The 15,334-nt window shown below is 38.9% G+C and overlaps 1 protein-coding gene across 3 annotated transcripts in view; it reads right to left on the bottom strand.

Moving 5' to 3' along the window:
* The window catches only part of tbc1d23 (TBC1 domain family, member 23), a 32,719-nt gene that overhangs the window by 13,569 nt on the left and 3,816 nt on the right, over positions 1-15,334 (bottom strand). For 2 of the 3 annotated variants that reach the window (XM_053635757.1, XM_053635758.1), the window contains exons 2-7: positions 4,555-4,669; positions 3,992-4,097; positions 2,996-3,200; positions 2,323-2,446; positions 2,023-2,147; positions 1,617-1,663 (exon numbers count right to left, since the gene is read on the bottom strand). In XM_053635757.1, the coding sequence (XP_053491732.1) occupies positions 1,617-1,663; positions 2,023-2,147; positions 2,323-2,446; positions 2,996-3,200; positions 3,992-4,097; positions 4,555-4,669 (722 nt within the window). Of the gene's footprint in view, positions 1-1,616; positions 1,664-2,022; positions 2,148-2,322; positions 2,447-2,995; positions 3,201-3,991; positions 4,098-4,554; positions 4,670-5,818; positions 8,690-15,334 lie in introns of those variants that run through there. The other variant, XM_053635759.1, reaches the window with a different exon arrangement.

The raw sequence follows: 15,334 nt of genomic DNA, 5'->3' as shown, positions 1-15,334 counted from the left end.
GTCACAGCAGTGAATATGCTATAGACTGGTGTTAAGGCTGCCTTGCTGAAATAAAAGCTGGGTCCTCCACCCACTATGGCAAGACAACTGCTTAATGTTCCCATCCGTCTATCCAAGCGAGTAACTGGGCTATTCCACAATGTACTAGTTTCATTTATAAGCCGTCAGGTGTGTATAAGAGCTCTCAGGCAACTGCATTGAAGCTGCGACTTAGACAGGTGCAGAAAACTTGAAATTAACGCCTCCAGTAAAGAGACTGCTTGCTGTAATAGTAGTACAGGCTGATAAAGCCTTGCACGTAAAGCCATGCTTCATACAGTACCAAATACATTTGAGCTCACGTGCTTGTTTATAGACTGTATGATATACTCACAAGTGTACATTGTCTTGCCAATAGAGAGGTACACTTGTTCCTGACCCTTAAGGAAGTAATGCCCGTAAAAAAAAGATGCAGTGGTCCTGCAGACAGCACAGCATGTTACAGAAGTCATAAGGTCGTGAATCATTGGGTCGGTTTACACATACGAGGAGACGAGCTTGGCTGACTCAAATGCCACTCTACCAGGCTTGGGAGAAACACGCTGCAGTATATTCTATTATATATTGTACTGAACCAGTTATTGGCTCATATCTATTCCAGATGCAAGAATATTTCCCAGATCACAGCGTACCATTCATAAAATAATATAAAGTGGAACAGAATCATTTTCTTCAAGGTCAGGTGTCGTCAAACGTTATACAGTAAAAGTTCGAATGCTTTTATAAATTCTATTTGTAATTTAAGCTCTGGGATAATAATTCAGTTCAATTCAATTTCATTTGTATAGCGCTTTTTACAATGGACGTTGTCTCAAAGCAGCTTTACAGAAATATATAAAACACAGGATACAGATTTTAAGTGTGTGAATTTATCCCAATTGAGCAAGCCGGTGGCGAGGAAAAACTCCCTAAGATGTTAAGAGGAAGAAACCTTGAGAGGAAACAGATTCAGAAGGGAACCCATCTTCATCTGGGTAACAACGGATAGTGTAAACGAAAAGGAATAATAAGAGCTGGGACTACAGTTTATAGGAAGAATTTATGGATACATGTTAATAACATAACACAGTTGTGTGGGTTTCATGGCACATGGACACAACAAGAGCTTCAGGAAAACCTAAGTAACCTGAACGTACCTTTCTTTGAAGTATTGCTCTGGTATTGGAAAGTATAAACATATATACTGTAACAGCGACTTTAGTAAGACTTTCTCATGTCTGTCTGATCCTATGATCTTCACTGTTAGTGTGTAATGGTTGTAGTTTTGATACGCTTCATACAGTCGCCCTTGAGCTCCTTTATAAAAATATTTCGTGTAAATAGTTAAAGGATTTCATTTCCCATTGCAAGGAAAAAAAGTTTTTGTTTGAAGTCACCACCAACATGCAACAGATTCCACGCAGCATTACTCTAATTAGTTGGTCTTGGTATTTAAGATAGATGAGTAATTGTTAGATGACTCTTGAGCATTGAGACAAGAATACAGGACAACAAATACAAATCACATGTAATGATACATATGGATCAAAACATTAAAGTATAGTCATAAAGTGAATATTATTAGACCATCAACTCACTAATGAGCTCCTCTTTACTGTCTCCTTCTTGGGAAAGAATCATGTCTCTAGATGAGAAAGGAAACAAAAACAAATAAAGCATTTTACACAACAGCACAGACACATCCATCCATCCATTTCTGTACCATTTATCCTACACAGGGTTGCAGGGGATCCTGTACACTATCCCAGGAAACTCAGGGCACAAGGTAGGGGACACAATCGCACACATTACATTTGGAAACCCTAATCAACGTACAACGCATGTCTTTTGGACTGGGAGAGGAAACCGGAGTACCCGGAGGAAATCCCTAAAGCAGGGGGAGAACATGCAAACTCTGCGCACACGGGGCGGAGGTGGGATTTGAACCACCAACCCCGGAGGTGCGAGGCAAACGTGCTAACCGCTACACGAAGAGACACATACTTGGCATTGACGAGAATGACGAGCATAAGGAAGAAGATGAGGAAGGGGTCGGCCTGCTGGAAGTAGATGTGCCACAAGGCCTGAGTGACCTCAGGAAGACAGTGACTAGAGAACAGACTGCCCAACTGTAGAGACACAGAGACAACATGGCACTTAAGTTCAGGGGGCAAATATGCTACTTACACCGTAAAGCAAAATTAAATGCGATTTGGTGATTTTATGCCATACACATTTTTTATAACAAAGCTGTAAATCAGTCTAATCTATAATAGCCACTCTGAGTAAACGTAATATACTGACCCAGTTCATGGCGTATGAGTCTGGTGTGATCTTTTTGGTGTCGAGGAATGAGCAGAGTTCAGGCTCATGGTACTGCAGCAGCAGTCTGTACAGGTGGAACGGTCGCCCCTTCAGCACACAGTCCCTACAGACAGAAGTGCACCAGATTCAGGAAGTGCAAATGGAGCATAGCCATCAACATAGATGTACATTACCAGTCAAAAGTTTAGACACACTCATTCTTTATTTTTAACCCCCCCCCAAAAATAAATATCCAATAAAAAATAATCCAAAATAATTTAGTGTTTTAGCATCTTTAAAGTAGACACCTTTTTTGCCTAGAATTTCCAGAAATGTATTCTTGGCATTTTCTCAACCAGTTTCTTGAGTAATTTCCCTGAGTTGCTTTTTAAACAGTATTAAAGGAGTTCCTACGCTGGACTCTTATTGGCCGCTTTTCAGAATATTTCGCTCCAAGTCATCCATTTAAAAAAAAAAGATTTTTTGTAAATAAAATGTTAGTTTTCTAATCAAAGAAATGAATATGTTGGAACAATTATATTTTTATCTACAACACCGATTTCAAACATTTAATCATACACATTTCATCTTTTGGGCAAAGCTAAGCAGATTTTCGCAACTTGCAGAGACAAGAATCCATGGGTTTAACCTAAAATGATAGCAGCGCACATACCTGGGAATGTACTTATTCATGATGGCGTAGAAGCAGTTGTAGAGGTCGCTGCGGGCTAACTGGAGGCCCAGCAGTGGTTTGAGCAGGTTGGGCCAGCTGAGTTCAGCTGTGAACGTCACATTTCGTGACTTACAATAGAAAGTGATCACTGCCTCCACGTCCCCCACTAGGTCCCGGTCCTCCTCTGCAGGAAGCCCCAGCTGATCTAAACACACATCAGGGTTCACAGGTCAAGATCTCGGGAATGGAAATTCTTTGAGACACCAAACAAAACAGACACAATTATCCTTCACTGCCTTTTGCAGTGCATGTATGTGTGTGGTTTTCTTTTTTGAATTTCATTTTTGGGTCTGGACCTGAAGCCTGGGACTTGCTATTTTTGGAACTGTTTTTCTGGGTCAAATAACTGATGCGGTCAGATGCAGTGCCGCATGGATGGAGGCTTTACACACACACAGAAAGAATATTTACAGTGTCCACAATTCCACAAGCTGTTCTAAAAACGACTCACAATTACAAATTTGGAGGAATTCACGCAAATGAAAAATGATTTAAAGATTTAAGGTCATGAATAAATAATCCCAAAAAGTTTGATTTACTTTTTAATCTTGCCTAGGTGTCCTTAATGCAAAGATGATGTTAACAAAAGCAGCGGTAAGAACAGTCAGTCTAAAGATGACTAAAACCTTCCTAGGTAAGTGTGAAATTCTTTCACAGTGAATGTCAGGCTTTGATGGATGTTGTTGGATAGCGACAGACCATAGAATGATGAGAGTGTATACTATTGGGCAATATATTCTTCATATGGAGTGGAAACAAAAACTGCAATGCTATTTGTACTCTGGAAGTACAGCATACATTTCTAGACAAATCTAAAGCAATGACAAATGCACAGATATCCTGGTGAGGAAATATTTGTAACGTACTGTACAATGAAACAATCAGAAGAGCAAGACAAATGCATGACATAGCAATTAAGTGACTGCGGTTATTTACCAATGAGCTGCTGGCTTCGGTTGTGTACGAGTGTCTGTTCTGGTAAATCCAAAGCCCCGTCCCATGAGGATAAACTGTCTCCTTTACCTGCCACATTTAGAGCAATCTGAAAACACAGGGAAAGAGAGTCATACAGCATCTGTCAGGAGGGCAAAGAGGGCAGGAAGTGAGAAAGAGAAGCGCTGATGAGGGCATTGACACAGAGCTGCGTTTGAAGGAGCCTCTACAGAGGAGACCAAAAAGCTGTTGATCATAGTATATCTCTGCTCTGCCCACAGCCATCGTCTCGGGTTTCACTAATGAGCGCAGGATCAATACGGCAGCTCTCGGTGTCCTTCAGGGAGCAGCTGGAGCTGCTGTTAAGATCTCTGACACTCGGAGAGAGTTAGCACACAGTGTTCACCTGCTCGGGCGCTCACTATGCTCATATACACCATTCATAGATTTCATTTCCTTTACACGAGCTGCCTGTGAGATCTGGAAATACTGGGACTAGCTACACTATTAGTTTTATGTAGCAGGTCATAAAGGAGTTCAGCACACACACACACACACACACACACCATCCAAAGCTTGGCTCTTTGAGGAGGCGTCAGGTTTTGGACCTGAATGATGTCATCCTTCTCAGCATCCTGATCCCCACCTACAGAGTTCAGAGCCTCAGCTAGGTCCTCGTCCCTGCAGCACACACACACACAAAATCAGGAACAGTCCGACAAAAATGAATAACAAGTGCATTATAGCAAGTTTTAGTAAGTCAAAGCAACAGATCTGGTGATATAATCTTAAAGTAATTTCTAAGATTATACAATTTACAAATACTAGAAAACTCAAAAACCAGGATGGAGAAAACCTTCATACTAGCGCCTATAGTGAATCAGTCTGTACAGGATTTCGCCGAGTTTTTTGTGATTGTTGGCCAAAAATGCTTGATTTTGCTGCGCCTTTTTAAAAAATCTGTGATGCAAATTGCAGAGGGTTTTTTTATGCTTTTTTTTTTTTTGCAATTACACAAAATTGTTTTGCACAGGCTTCTGCAGTGATGTTTGCTGGTGACCAAGACCTTAAAGCTGTACTCATGTTCGACACATGTGAATCATAGAGGGCTTTAGCTGAATGCGCCTCGTGATGACGTCACATGACGCGTCTCCGCCCGACTCCTTGGGAAAATTGCACGCTCCTATGAATATTGCAGAGTCTGTTCGATTTTGCATACATTTCTGCGATCGCAAAATTATTGGAGGGACTGATTATGCCTTAAATGATCATTTGTATCATTTAGCTCAGTTGTGAGATGATTATTTTAGGAACAGAAATATTTGACTGCACTTTAAAATCAAACATTTTAAACTTTTTTAAATAGACAATCGTTTTTAAATAAAAATTACAAACTTTAATAGAGAACTGTCAAATGCTTTTTTTAATTTACAGATTATTTTTAATTAAATATTCTTGTGTTTTCAAACATTTAAAAAGTGTATTATTAAAAGTTTTAAATATTGAATAAAATATTACGTTTACTGTTACATCGTGATCTATATCCTGCATCGCAGACATGACTTCAAGTACCCTGATATGGTATTTCCATCATACCACCCACCCCTAAACCACATTACGCACATACACAGACAGTTAAAACATAAAATGGTGTGTGATGTAATGCACCAGAGTCAATTTCACAAACCCCACAATATCAAAAATGACTTACTTTAGCTAATCTTGCCATTGTGTTTAAGTTGAAAAAGTGAAAAATCACAATTAACACAATTAAAATGTGCAGCCTTGAGTTATACAAAGATATAGGAAATTATCTGAGAATTAACATACCTCAGAAAGCACCTACAATCCTTAGATATTCACACCTGTTCACTTATTTACTGAATGTAACAAGTCTTACAAACGGCAACCCAAGAAAAAAAAAAAAACCCAAGAGAGCAAATCATCATAATGAAGACAATAACTCACATTAGAGAGAACAAGTACAGCACAAACTCTGGTAAAGAGCCATGCAGGAAATTCACAGATAGTGCTCGTGACTCACTCTCAGGCTCAGACACTTCGCCCACAGGAAACAAACCTTCTGATAGCCTGGCTTTTCTACATTATTCTAGCCACAAGTTTTAGGATATTGAAGGTTACAATATAATGGCTCTGAGTTCTCCACTTATGCACAGTCTCAATTGGCATACCAATCCAAGATGAAAATAGGTATATCATTTTTAAAAAAAAAAAAAAAAAAAAGGCTGTTGTAGTAATGTTGAAATGACTATCCCAAAAGGTACATGGATGGTCCGCTGTTTCCGGAAGATTTTCAAAGTGTGGATCCGTGGACCCTTTCTCAGTTATTTCCACCAACTCCTTGTGGCAGGCAGGAGGAGTTTTGTGACCGTTTGCTTCGCCGAATTCAAGTATGCATTTTAGAATGGTGTAAATGAAATGTGTATAAAAAAAATGTTATATAAAAAAAAATCAAGGGAATGGTAAATTTAATTATATAGTATTAATTATAGAAGGAATAACGAATGAAGAAAAGCTGAAATGCAACGAGGAGTTTGTTAAAGGTGATGGACAGCACTCTCTTCCGGGCAACAACGTTCTCTTCCGTTACATGACGTGTTAATATGTCCCTGTACATGCATACTCTTAATACACACTCACAAGTAGGTTATTTTTCTTCACAAAAAGAGTACATACTTTTAGTACATAGTATAAGTATGACAATTGGGATGCAGGCATCCCCAAAAAAAAACACATTTGAACGCTGAGACACAATAAGCTTTTTGAGGAAAGTTATGGTCACTACTCACTAAATAGTTGACAGAATATTAATAATATTTAAAGATAATATTAAGGAGTTCGGTCTGTTTTCAATTAGCAACAACTAATGTTGCTCACAAGTTTGCCGATAAGTGACAGGAAAAGGTCTGTGGTTAGTCATCTGCTACTTCAGTCAGTTATGTCAAACTCTAGGGAATGCTAAGAAATCTGACGTGTCTGACTACCGACGTGTGAGATCTGACGTGCGAGATCTGACGTGCGAGACTACAACGTGGGTTCAACCACAGCCCTCAATCAAAATCTATGACAAATGTGGGTTACTTAATCTGTGCTGACCCAAAATGTCTGAAGTGTAGATGTGAATGCAATTACTCATCAGAACAGCCTGGGGAAAATAGTCTAAATATGGCTGAGGCTTGAAATGACGTGTGGGAGAGACCTCAGGCTCATGAAAAGCCAGCAAAAAGCAAATCTGAGGAAATTCAGACAGGATGAGCATGGCCTTCGTCTTTCGGTGTGTGTATGCGAGAGCTGTGAATGTCTGCGTGAACACACAAACACAAGGTCTAGTGTTAGGTCTAGAGCAGGAAGAAAGGGATCAGCTGGATTCACTGGGAGATGCAGAGGCTGCATTCGGATCATGTTTCTCCACATGCAGGTGTGAGGGTAATAAATCAACACTGACACGCCATTCAACCCGTGACGTTCAGTATGGAACGAAAAAACACAAGTATTTAACCACATCAGAATGAGTGGTACTTGATCCTAGCACTAGAAAACAGCCTGACAATACAAAAAGGCAAATGGTATTTTCCATGGTATAATCCAAGAAATACAAAAAATTCGACAGGAAAGCAAAACACAGAAAACGTATGGCAATAACTCATTAGGATCTCAGCGAGAACGCGAATGAAAGCAGTGGATTCACAGATAGATATCATGGGTCACTTAGCAATTAGTATCAGCCTTAAACACTTCTCCCACAGGCCACACAGCATCTAATTAATATATATGTATTAATTTATTTTTATTTTACACTTCTTTGGCCGCAAGCTTCAGGATCTTGAACGCAGCATTGATTTTTCATGAAAGTTCATGACTTATAGCTGCTATTCTGGTGACGGCAACAATCGTCAAGTGGCAATCAAATGTAGATTAGATATGATACAGCAAGAAATTCACAGTCATCTGTATGATTCAGGTTGTTTATTTATCCCCAGTTTCCACACTCCTTTTTTTTTTTTTTTTTTTCGAGTTCTCTGACTTGTTTAAATAAGTCGTATACGATGTACAACGTTGTGCGGTGTATGCTGGCCAGTCCTGTTTCCAGCACAGACAAAGCACAGACAAAGCTAGCAGCCAGTTGAACTAACTGAACACAAATTTGACTGGAGGTCAGGGTGTAACGTCGGTCCTAAACCATGTGTTTAGAGTAATTTATTTAAAACTAGTGCAGTGTAGTTTCATTAACTAGTAGTGTGTAAAATGATTGTAAGTCAAAACTTTGTTGCACAGAGTGACATACGTCACCAACAAACAGTGTTTCCTTACATTAAGCAAGAACTGTCTCTCGATTTAGTTATTTAACACACTGAGCTTCACAATAAACTGCTGACTCGAGCTATAGACCAGTGCCCCCAGGGAATTTCATGATTTTCTAATCGCAGAAGTTAATACAAAAATCAAGCAAACGCCATAATATTCGGACGAGCTTGCAGTTTTTCTAAACTGCCACAGATTTGACGTCATCACAACATGCATTCAGCCAAAGCCCTCTTCGATTCACATTCGTCGAACATGAGTACAGCTAAAAGGTCACATTTACCAACAAACATCGATGCAAAAAACAGTGCAAAACAATTTTGTGCAACTGCGATTTTGTCAATTCAAGAAGTTTCTGCAAAAAAAAAAACAGCCAAAAAAAAAAAAAAAAAAAAACACAAAAAAGTCCACAAGTTGCACCGCAAGTTTTGAAAATAAAAACTGCAGCAAAGTCAAGCATTTCCGGCTGCAACAAATCACAAAAAAAAATTATGAAATCCTGTACGGACTGACAGATCTCTTGTATTTGTACTTTAGGTACTCTCATGTAAACAACAGCATTTTAGTAGCAAACCAAAGCAGTTGCAATGAATCTGAATATGCTGAATGACAGAATAAAGTCAATCTCAGTTTGACGCTAGCCACAGAAAGTGTTTGTATGACAAAAAGCCAATTTCTAGTTGATCCTATGATCGCTTACGTACGCTTATGTGCCATTATACACAGTGTATCTCAGTTTGTAATGACACATAGTGAACTTAAAACATAGTGTCTCTTTATGTTTAAAGTGGGCTACGATTCAGTATACCAAGATTCATCCACAGAGTAAATCCAAATTATGGAAAATGTTTTTAAATCAAATTTGGAAAAGTTGTCAGAAGCTTGGTAACAGTGACGCTGAAGTCTAGTGACCGTGGTGTAGTTTGTTTATAGCATATGGTTAGCTTTTAATTTCTGATGATTGTATTTAGGCTTCAAACTTCATAAAACTTGTGTTCATTTGTGAAAATGATCTTGATGGACAAAACATGTTAGTGTTGTAAACTTTTGTTGATCACAGAGCGTATTTTTTTGCGATAATCCAAAAGTCTATGTGAATCCTATTGGGTTTTTGTTCAGGGAACCGGTGTGATGATGATTTCCGGGTTTCGGCACAAAATACCGTCATCCCTGCACCACTCTATTGTGTGATTTGGATGCGTCTCTCCTCCTGTAAACACTGTTATTGCCTTTTCTGCATACGCCTGAATTGTTTTCATTTGGTTGCATATTGTTATATTTCATGCATATTTTCATTTGGTTGATGGTATTTTTATTTTTACTAATCCTATATTTTGGGTACAATTTTATTTATATTTTGCTTCTACGAGATGATGCACTTAAAGGATCAGTCTAATTTGATGCAAAGATTTGTACATTAGCAGGAATGCAGCACAACATAGAGGTGAAAGCAGCGGTCTGTTAATTTAAATGTGAAAATGCAATAAAAATATGCTGCCCTTAAAATCACTGAATAATCGTGATAAATAATCGTGATCTCAATATTGATCAGAATAATCATGATTATCATTTTGGACATAATCGTGCAGCCCTACCTGGGATGCTGCTGCAATCACAAGGTGATATTTAGAAATTAGTCTGTGGCCTGTCATATTACACAATTTTGCTAATACCGTTTCTTATTAGAACTTCAAAGAAGACAAAAACAGACATATTAGTAACACACAAATGACTCAAAATGACTCAAAATTCTACACAATCTGCACTCGTTTGCAAAAAATGAAAATGGAAAGGCTACGTCTCGGGTTTAAACAAAAACAAAAAGCTGAACACATACAGAAAGTCTCTGGGTTGAACATGATTTTCCATCTGCCGGACAGACGCTGGGCTAAACAAAACTCACTGAACAAAGTGCTGCCTTCCCACACACCTTCTGGCTCATTGTCACACACAAACACACAGAATCTCTCCTTTTGTAGTGAAAACAATGCCCATCACTCACTGTCGACAGACTGGTTCCACCATCACAGCGTGGCTGAAAAATGCCAAAATAGATACAGTCATAGGCTTCTGAAGGCACAGACGGAGCTACGCGCCGGTCAGTGCTGATGGAGCAACAGTGGAAACACCGCTTGTTTAGATTCAAAAGATATAGCACAAAAGAACCATCCAGAAAAAGATGTGGCGGCATCTGCATTTCCTCTCGTGTCTGAAGAGCATGGGTGTGAGTACACAGTGACCACACAGTGATCTGGTCGAGCGTGGATGCACTGTGAATCCAGACAGGATGGAACATACACATGATGTTTTTAAACAAGCCATGTTGTCATTTATATTAAATGAATCTGAAAACTCTGCACTTTCTGAAAAAAACAAATAAAAGTGTCTCTAGTTCCAGTGAGCCGCTTTCAGCTAAATAATTTACATAAACGCCTAAGGTAAGCTGCGACAACGGAAAATTAGAGTCGCTGAACTATGGCCAGTTGATTACCCCCCCCCATACATTGATTGGCTCTGGTATGGGGTTTTTCCCAGGTACTTGGTTCACTCCTGTAAAATACTATACTGAGCATTCTGTAGTATAGACTGATGTTTGGGCAAAAAAAAAAAATCTAATTTAAACCTGAGACTTTCTCAGCACCTCGTGTAGTTTTACATGGCTTTAGTGCCAGAACTTTCATTTTTTTGATGCATGTTAGTAATATTATGCCATCTGGGATAGAAAAAAGTTCTTCTTGCTGAAATGGTAGCCTCAAGAGTACATTTCTGCACCTTTAATGGGTATCTTAAGTGATTTAAAGGACATAAACTGGACCTAACGTACCACTGTTGTACCTACATTATATGGCCAAGGTTTGTGGACACCTGACTATCACACCCATTTGTGGGTCTTCCCTAAACTACTGCTACAACGTTGGAAGCATACAACTGTATAGAATGTAGTTGAATGCTGTAGCATTACAATTTTCCTTCCCTGGAACTAAAGGGCTCGAACCTGTTCCAGCAGTGCACAAAGCGAGCTCCATGAAGACATGGTTTGCCAATGTTGGAGCAGAAGAAATAGAGTCCTGACCTCAACCCCACTAAACACCTTTGTGAGGAATTCCAACATCAGTGCCTGACGTCACTAATGCTCTTGAGGATGAATGAGCACAAATCCCCACAGCCACGCTCCAGAATCTAGTGGAAAGCCTTTCTAGAAGAGTGGAGGTTATTAGAATATAAAAAAATGGGGCTAAATCTGGAACGGGATGTTCAAAGCACATACGAGTGTTATGGTCAGGAGTCCACATACTCCTATAAAGGATTGTGGTCAGTTGCAGCTGAGCAGCTTAATCCCTTGAATCACATCAAGTTAAACAGCCAGATGGGCCTCAGTCAGTCAGTATGTGTAATCTGCCATCAGTATCTGGGTGAGAATATCCACTGAAAGAGTAGAATTTGGGCATAAAGTGTTTTTGGGAAGTGCAGTCTATCTAAAGCATTTTGTAATAGGTAAAGTACTGAATACTGTCCTGCCATAAAGACCTACTGAAATGTATAACAATATACAGATGATACTAGGGTTGTCAAAAGTACCACTACTTCGGTACCAAGACAGTACTAAAAAGAAAAAAGTTGACGGTGCCAGATTTTCATAAGTACCGGTACTGACGCGCTGCCTGACAGGTGGTCAGTTGGGAACTTTTCATGGGAGCACCGTGCAACAAGAAGACATTGGAGACAAAGCAGCAGCAGCTCCACAGTCGCCAGGGCTGTGTCCAAAACCGTATACTTACCTACTATATAGTAGGCAAAATACATGTATTTCTCTTGGATGCTCATTTTCTGCTTTTGGTACTGTTACCGCCAAGCGTGTAAAATTTCCCTACGTCCCTAAAATTTCAGTGCGGATAGATTAACTGTGCTTTCAGGAGGAGCGGCTGCTTAACTGCAGTATTTATTCAAGCATGTGAGTTTAAAATGATGGAAGCGGTTGCATTATGAATGTTGTAGCATAGTTTAATTGGAGTGTACTATTGCAAGAAAACATCCTCGTTTTTGCTTACTTAATGGTTAGTATACACGCGTTTAACACTAATACAGTCAGGAGTCCTTATTAACCATTTAATGCTTTAACTTTTATTGGGGTAAAATAAATGGGAGGCCCTGATGGGATTCACTAATTTTACACATCAGAAGCTTTTTGATGAGCGATATATCTGAAATTTATGTGTTAGAAAATAATAGATGTGTGGCTAGCACTGTTTATGTCTTTAATATCAGTCAGTCAGAAAAACATTTCTACTCTTGTCTGGATAACTCTAATAGCTTTAATAATGATATACTGGAAGAATACAGAATGGCATTTTTTAAAAATACATTTGATATTGATAATTAACTTTATTAATAAAATAGTGTGTTGTTCAATTAGCATGTTTGTGTATTGCTTTGGTACCGAAATCGGTACCGAGTACCATGGAATTTTACTGGTATTGGTACCAACTACTGAAATGTTGGTACCGTGACAACCCTAGACGATACGTTCATGCACTGTACATGTGTGTGCGTTAGCGTACAACCATAGAGCAAAAACATAAGCATGGGAACATCCACAGCTGTCATTAGCTATTAGACTGAACAAGATGAATGTAGAAAGGCCAACCATCAGAACAACAGAGAGAAGTGAAAAGTATAATAAATTCCTACTGAAAAATAGAGTCACATCTCTATCAGCACTTCACTGTGAAGTTTTGGGTAAAATGTGTCAAGCAGCAGCGGCTGTTTAAATAAACGTAAATGTGTAAAGACTGAGATGTACTTTTTACCGTGATGTGTTTGTATGGTTTTTCCATCATGTGGCTGAATATGAATGGCATGCACTACACACTATACAGCCAAAGGTATGTGGACACCTGACCATCACACCCACATGTGCGTTGTCCTCTGCTGTTATAATGATCTCCACTCTTCTGGGAAGGGAAGAGTGGCTGTGGAGATTTGTGCTCATTCAGCCACAAGAGCATTAGTGAGGTCAGACTCTGATGTTGGAATTCACCCCAAAGGTGTTCAGTGGGGTTGAGGTCAAACCTTGGTATACTATATCTGTGTCTTAATATCCCCACTCCCCTAATATATAGTAGGTGAAAAGTGAAATATATCAGCATAATAATGCAACTATGCCCTTTCAAAAAGCAATGAACTTTTAATTCTTAAAAATATTCAGACATATTTGGAGGTGGAATGTCAAAAGCTAGTTTTTGTCTTCTGATGAAAATATCCTTTAAATTTAGTCGTTGTTTCATCATATTTATTCATTTTAGTCAGTCTATTTTACTCGGACTAAAATGGCTTCGAATATTTTTTTTTATTTAACAGCCCTGGAGCAGACGAGAGGGCAGAAGCAGTGTGAATGGTTAAACGTTGGTGACATTCATTCTTATGTAAACAAACACGTATGTAAACACAATGGACAATATCAAGGTCAGCAAAAATGATCAAGGTCACATCCATATAACGTAATAATCGTGACAGGCTTAATCATAACCAAATCACTGACGTCTGCGAGAGCATGTAAGAGAGCATTTATTCCTGTATGCAGCATGAGCAGCGATTTGAAAAATAATTAGTGGCAAGCCGTCACACTCCCTGATTGGTTGCCGTCACGTGATGGGGAGGTAAGAAGCAAATAAAACAGGAGAGCCGAAATCTTTTCAACAGTGAGGTTTTATTGTTTATTCTGAAATGCAAAAGCTTGGGACAGCAACTATGCAGGATATGCACTGGGCTAAAAAAACACCACCAGGCAGGTCTAATCTTGAATAGATTGAATCATATCACACAGTCAGCCATTTCTGAAGAGGCTGAGGTTTTGTGGGTCGAACTCTTAAGAATGATTACGCTATAAACCAGAGATGCACCGATACTAAATTTCTCAGCCGATACCAAAAGTTCTGCCTTTTATGCCTTCTTTTAAATGAATAATAATTAGTATCACAATTCTGAAAGAAATGCAAATAAAAACTTTATTCTCTCCATTTCAACAAGTTGTTTCACGGTAACTGGTCTCAGAAACAGAAAACACATTACTGAGATTAACATGAACACATTAACTAAATTCTGAAGATTACAGTAAGATTTCTTAACTTATTGAATGTAATTAATTCATATTAACATCACACAAGAGACATCTTCTTTACACACAGCACGAAATCCATGTGTTTTCCCGCCCTCTTTTGATTGACAGGATATAATCGGCCCTGATCATTAGATGTTTTTATACTAATCAGCCGAAAGCGTGAAAAATAGCTTTTATCGGCTGGTACATCGGTGCATCTCTACTATAACCCGAACGGACTTTAAACATTATTTGAAATAAGGAGGCTGGTTTTAAAAAGGCATCTTCTAGTAGAAGTGGCAGTATGATGAAGTGAATTTCTGCTGAGGTGTATATAAAATTACAACCATTCTTAATTACCAATCCCTGGAACGAGTCATTGCGTCAAACATACCAACACTCAAGAAAGATGTGTGTTCAAAAGCTTTCAATCCATCTTAATAAAATAAATGAAAAAAAGATGATGAGAGAAGTTGAAAAACAATACATGTGAACCAGAAACTGTCTGTTCTGTAGATTGTAAACCTGTCATTTATTACATGTCGCTTGACAACATTCCAACCATTCACAATTTTTTTTAAAATGTGAACAAATAATTCATCACCCAATAGTGAAACTTCCAGATTTAAACAGGCAGGACTATAAGATGACAGATGAATATCTTTCTTCTACATAAGCCTTAGAACTATCGAGGGTACGCATGTGATGTCACGGTAGGCGTAACTCGCCGCGGTCATGCCCCCTGACAGGCAAAAAGACTGAGTGACAGTATTAGTGTACAGCGTGAATTCCACGAAAACATGCATCTAAAATGGGAAAAAGCTGTTGTGCAGTCGAATGTGCCAACAGATTCACCAAGAACTGTGAGCTGTCTTTTTACAGAGTGCCAAAAAACCATTCACTCCGTTTTTACTAAGGTCCAGCAG

The sequence above is a fragment of the Ictalurus furcatus genome, chromosome 11 (assembly GCF_023375685.1).
Source record: "Ictalurus furcatus strain D&B chromosome 11, Billie_1.0, whole genome shotgun sequence".
In the NCBI taxonomy this organism is placed as follows: Eukaryota; Metazoa; Chordata; class Actinopteri; order Siluriformes; family Ictaluridae; genus Ictalurus; species Ictalurus furcatus.
Note: the sequence above shows the minus strand (reverse complement) of the source record. Positions and strands in the feature narration are given on the sequence as shown.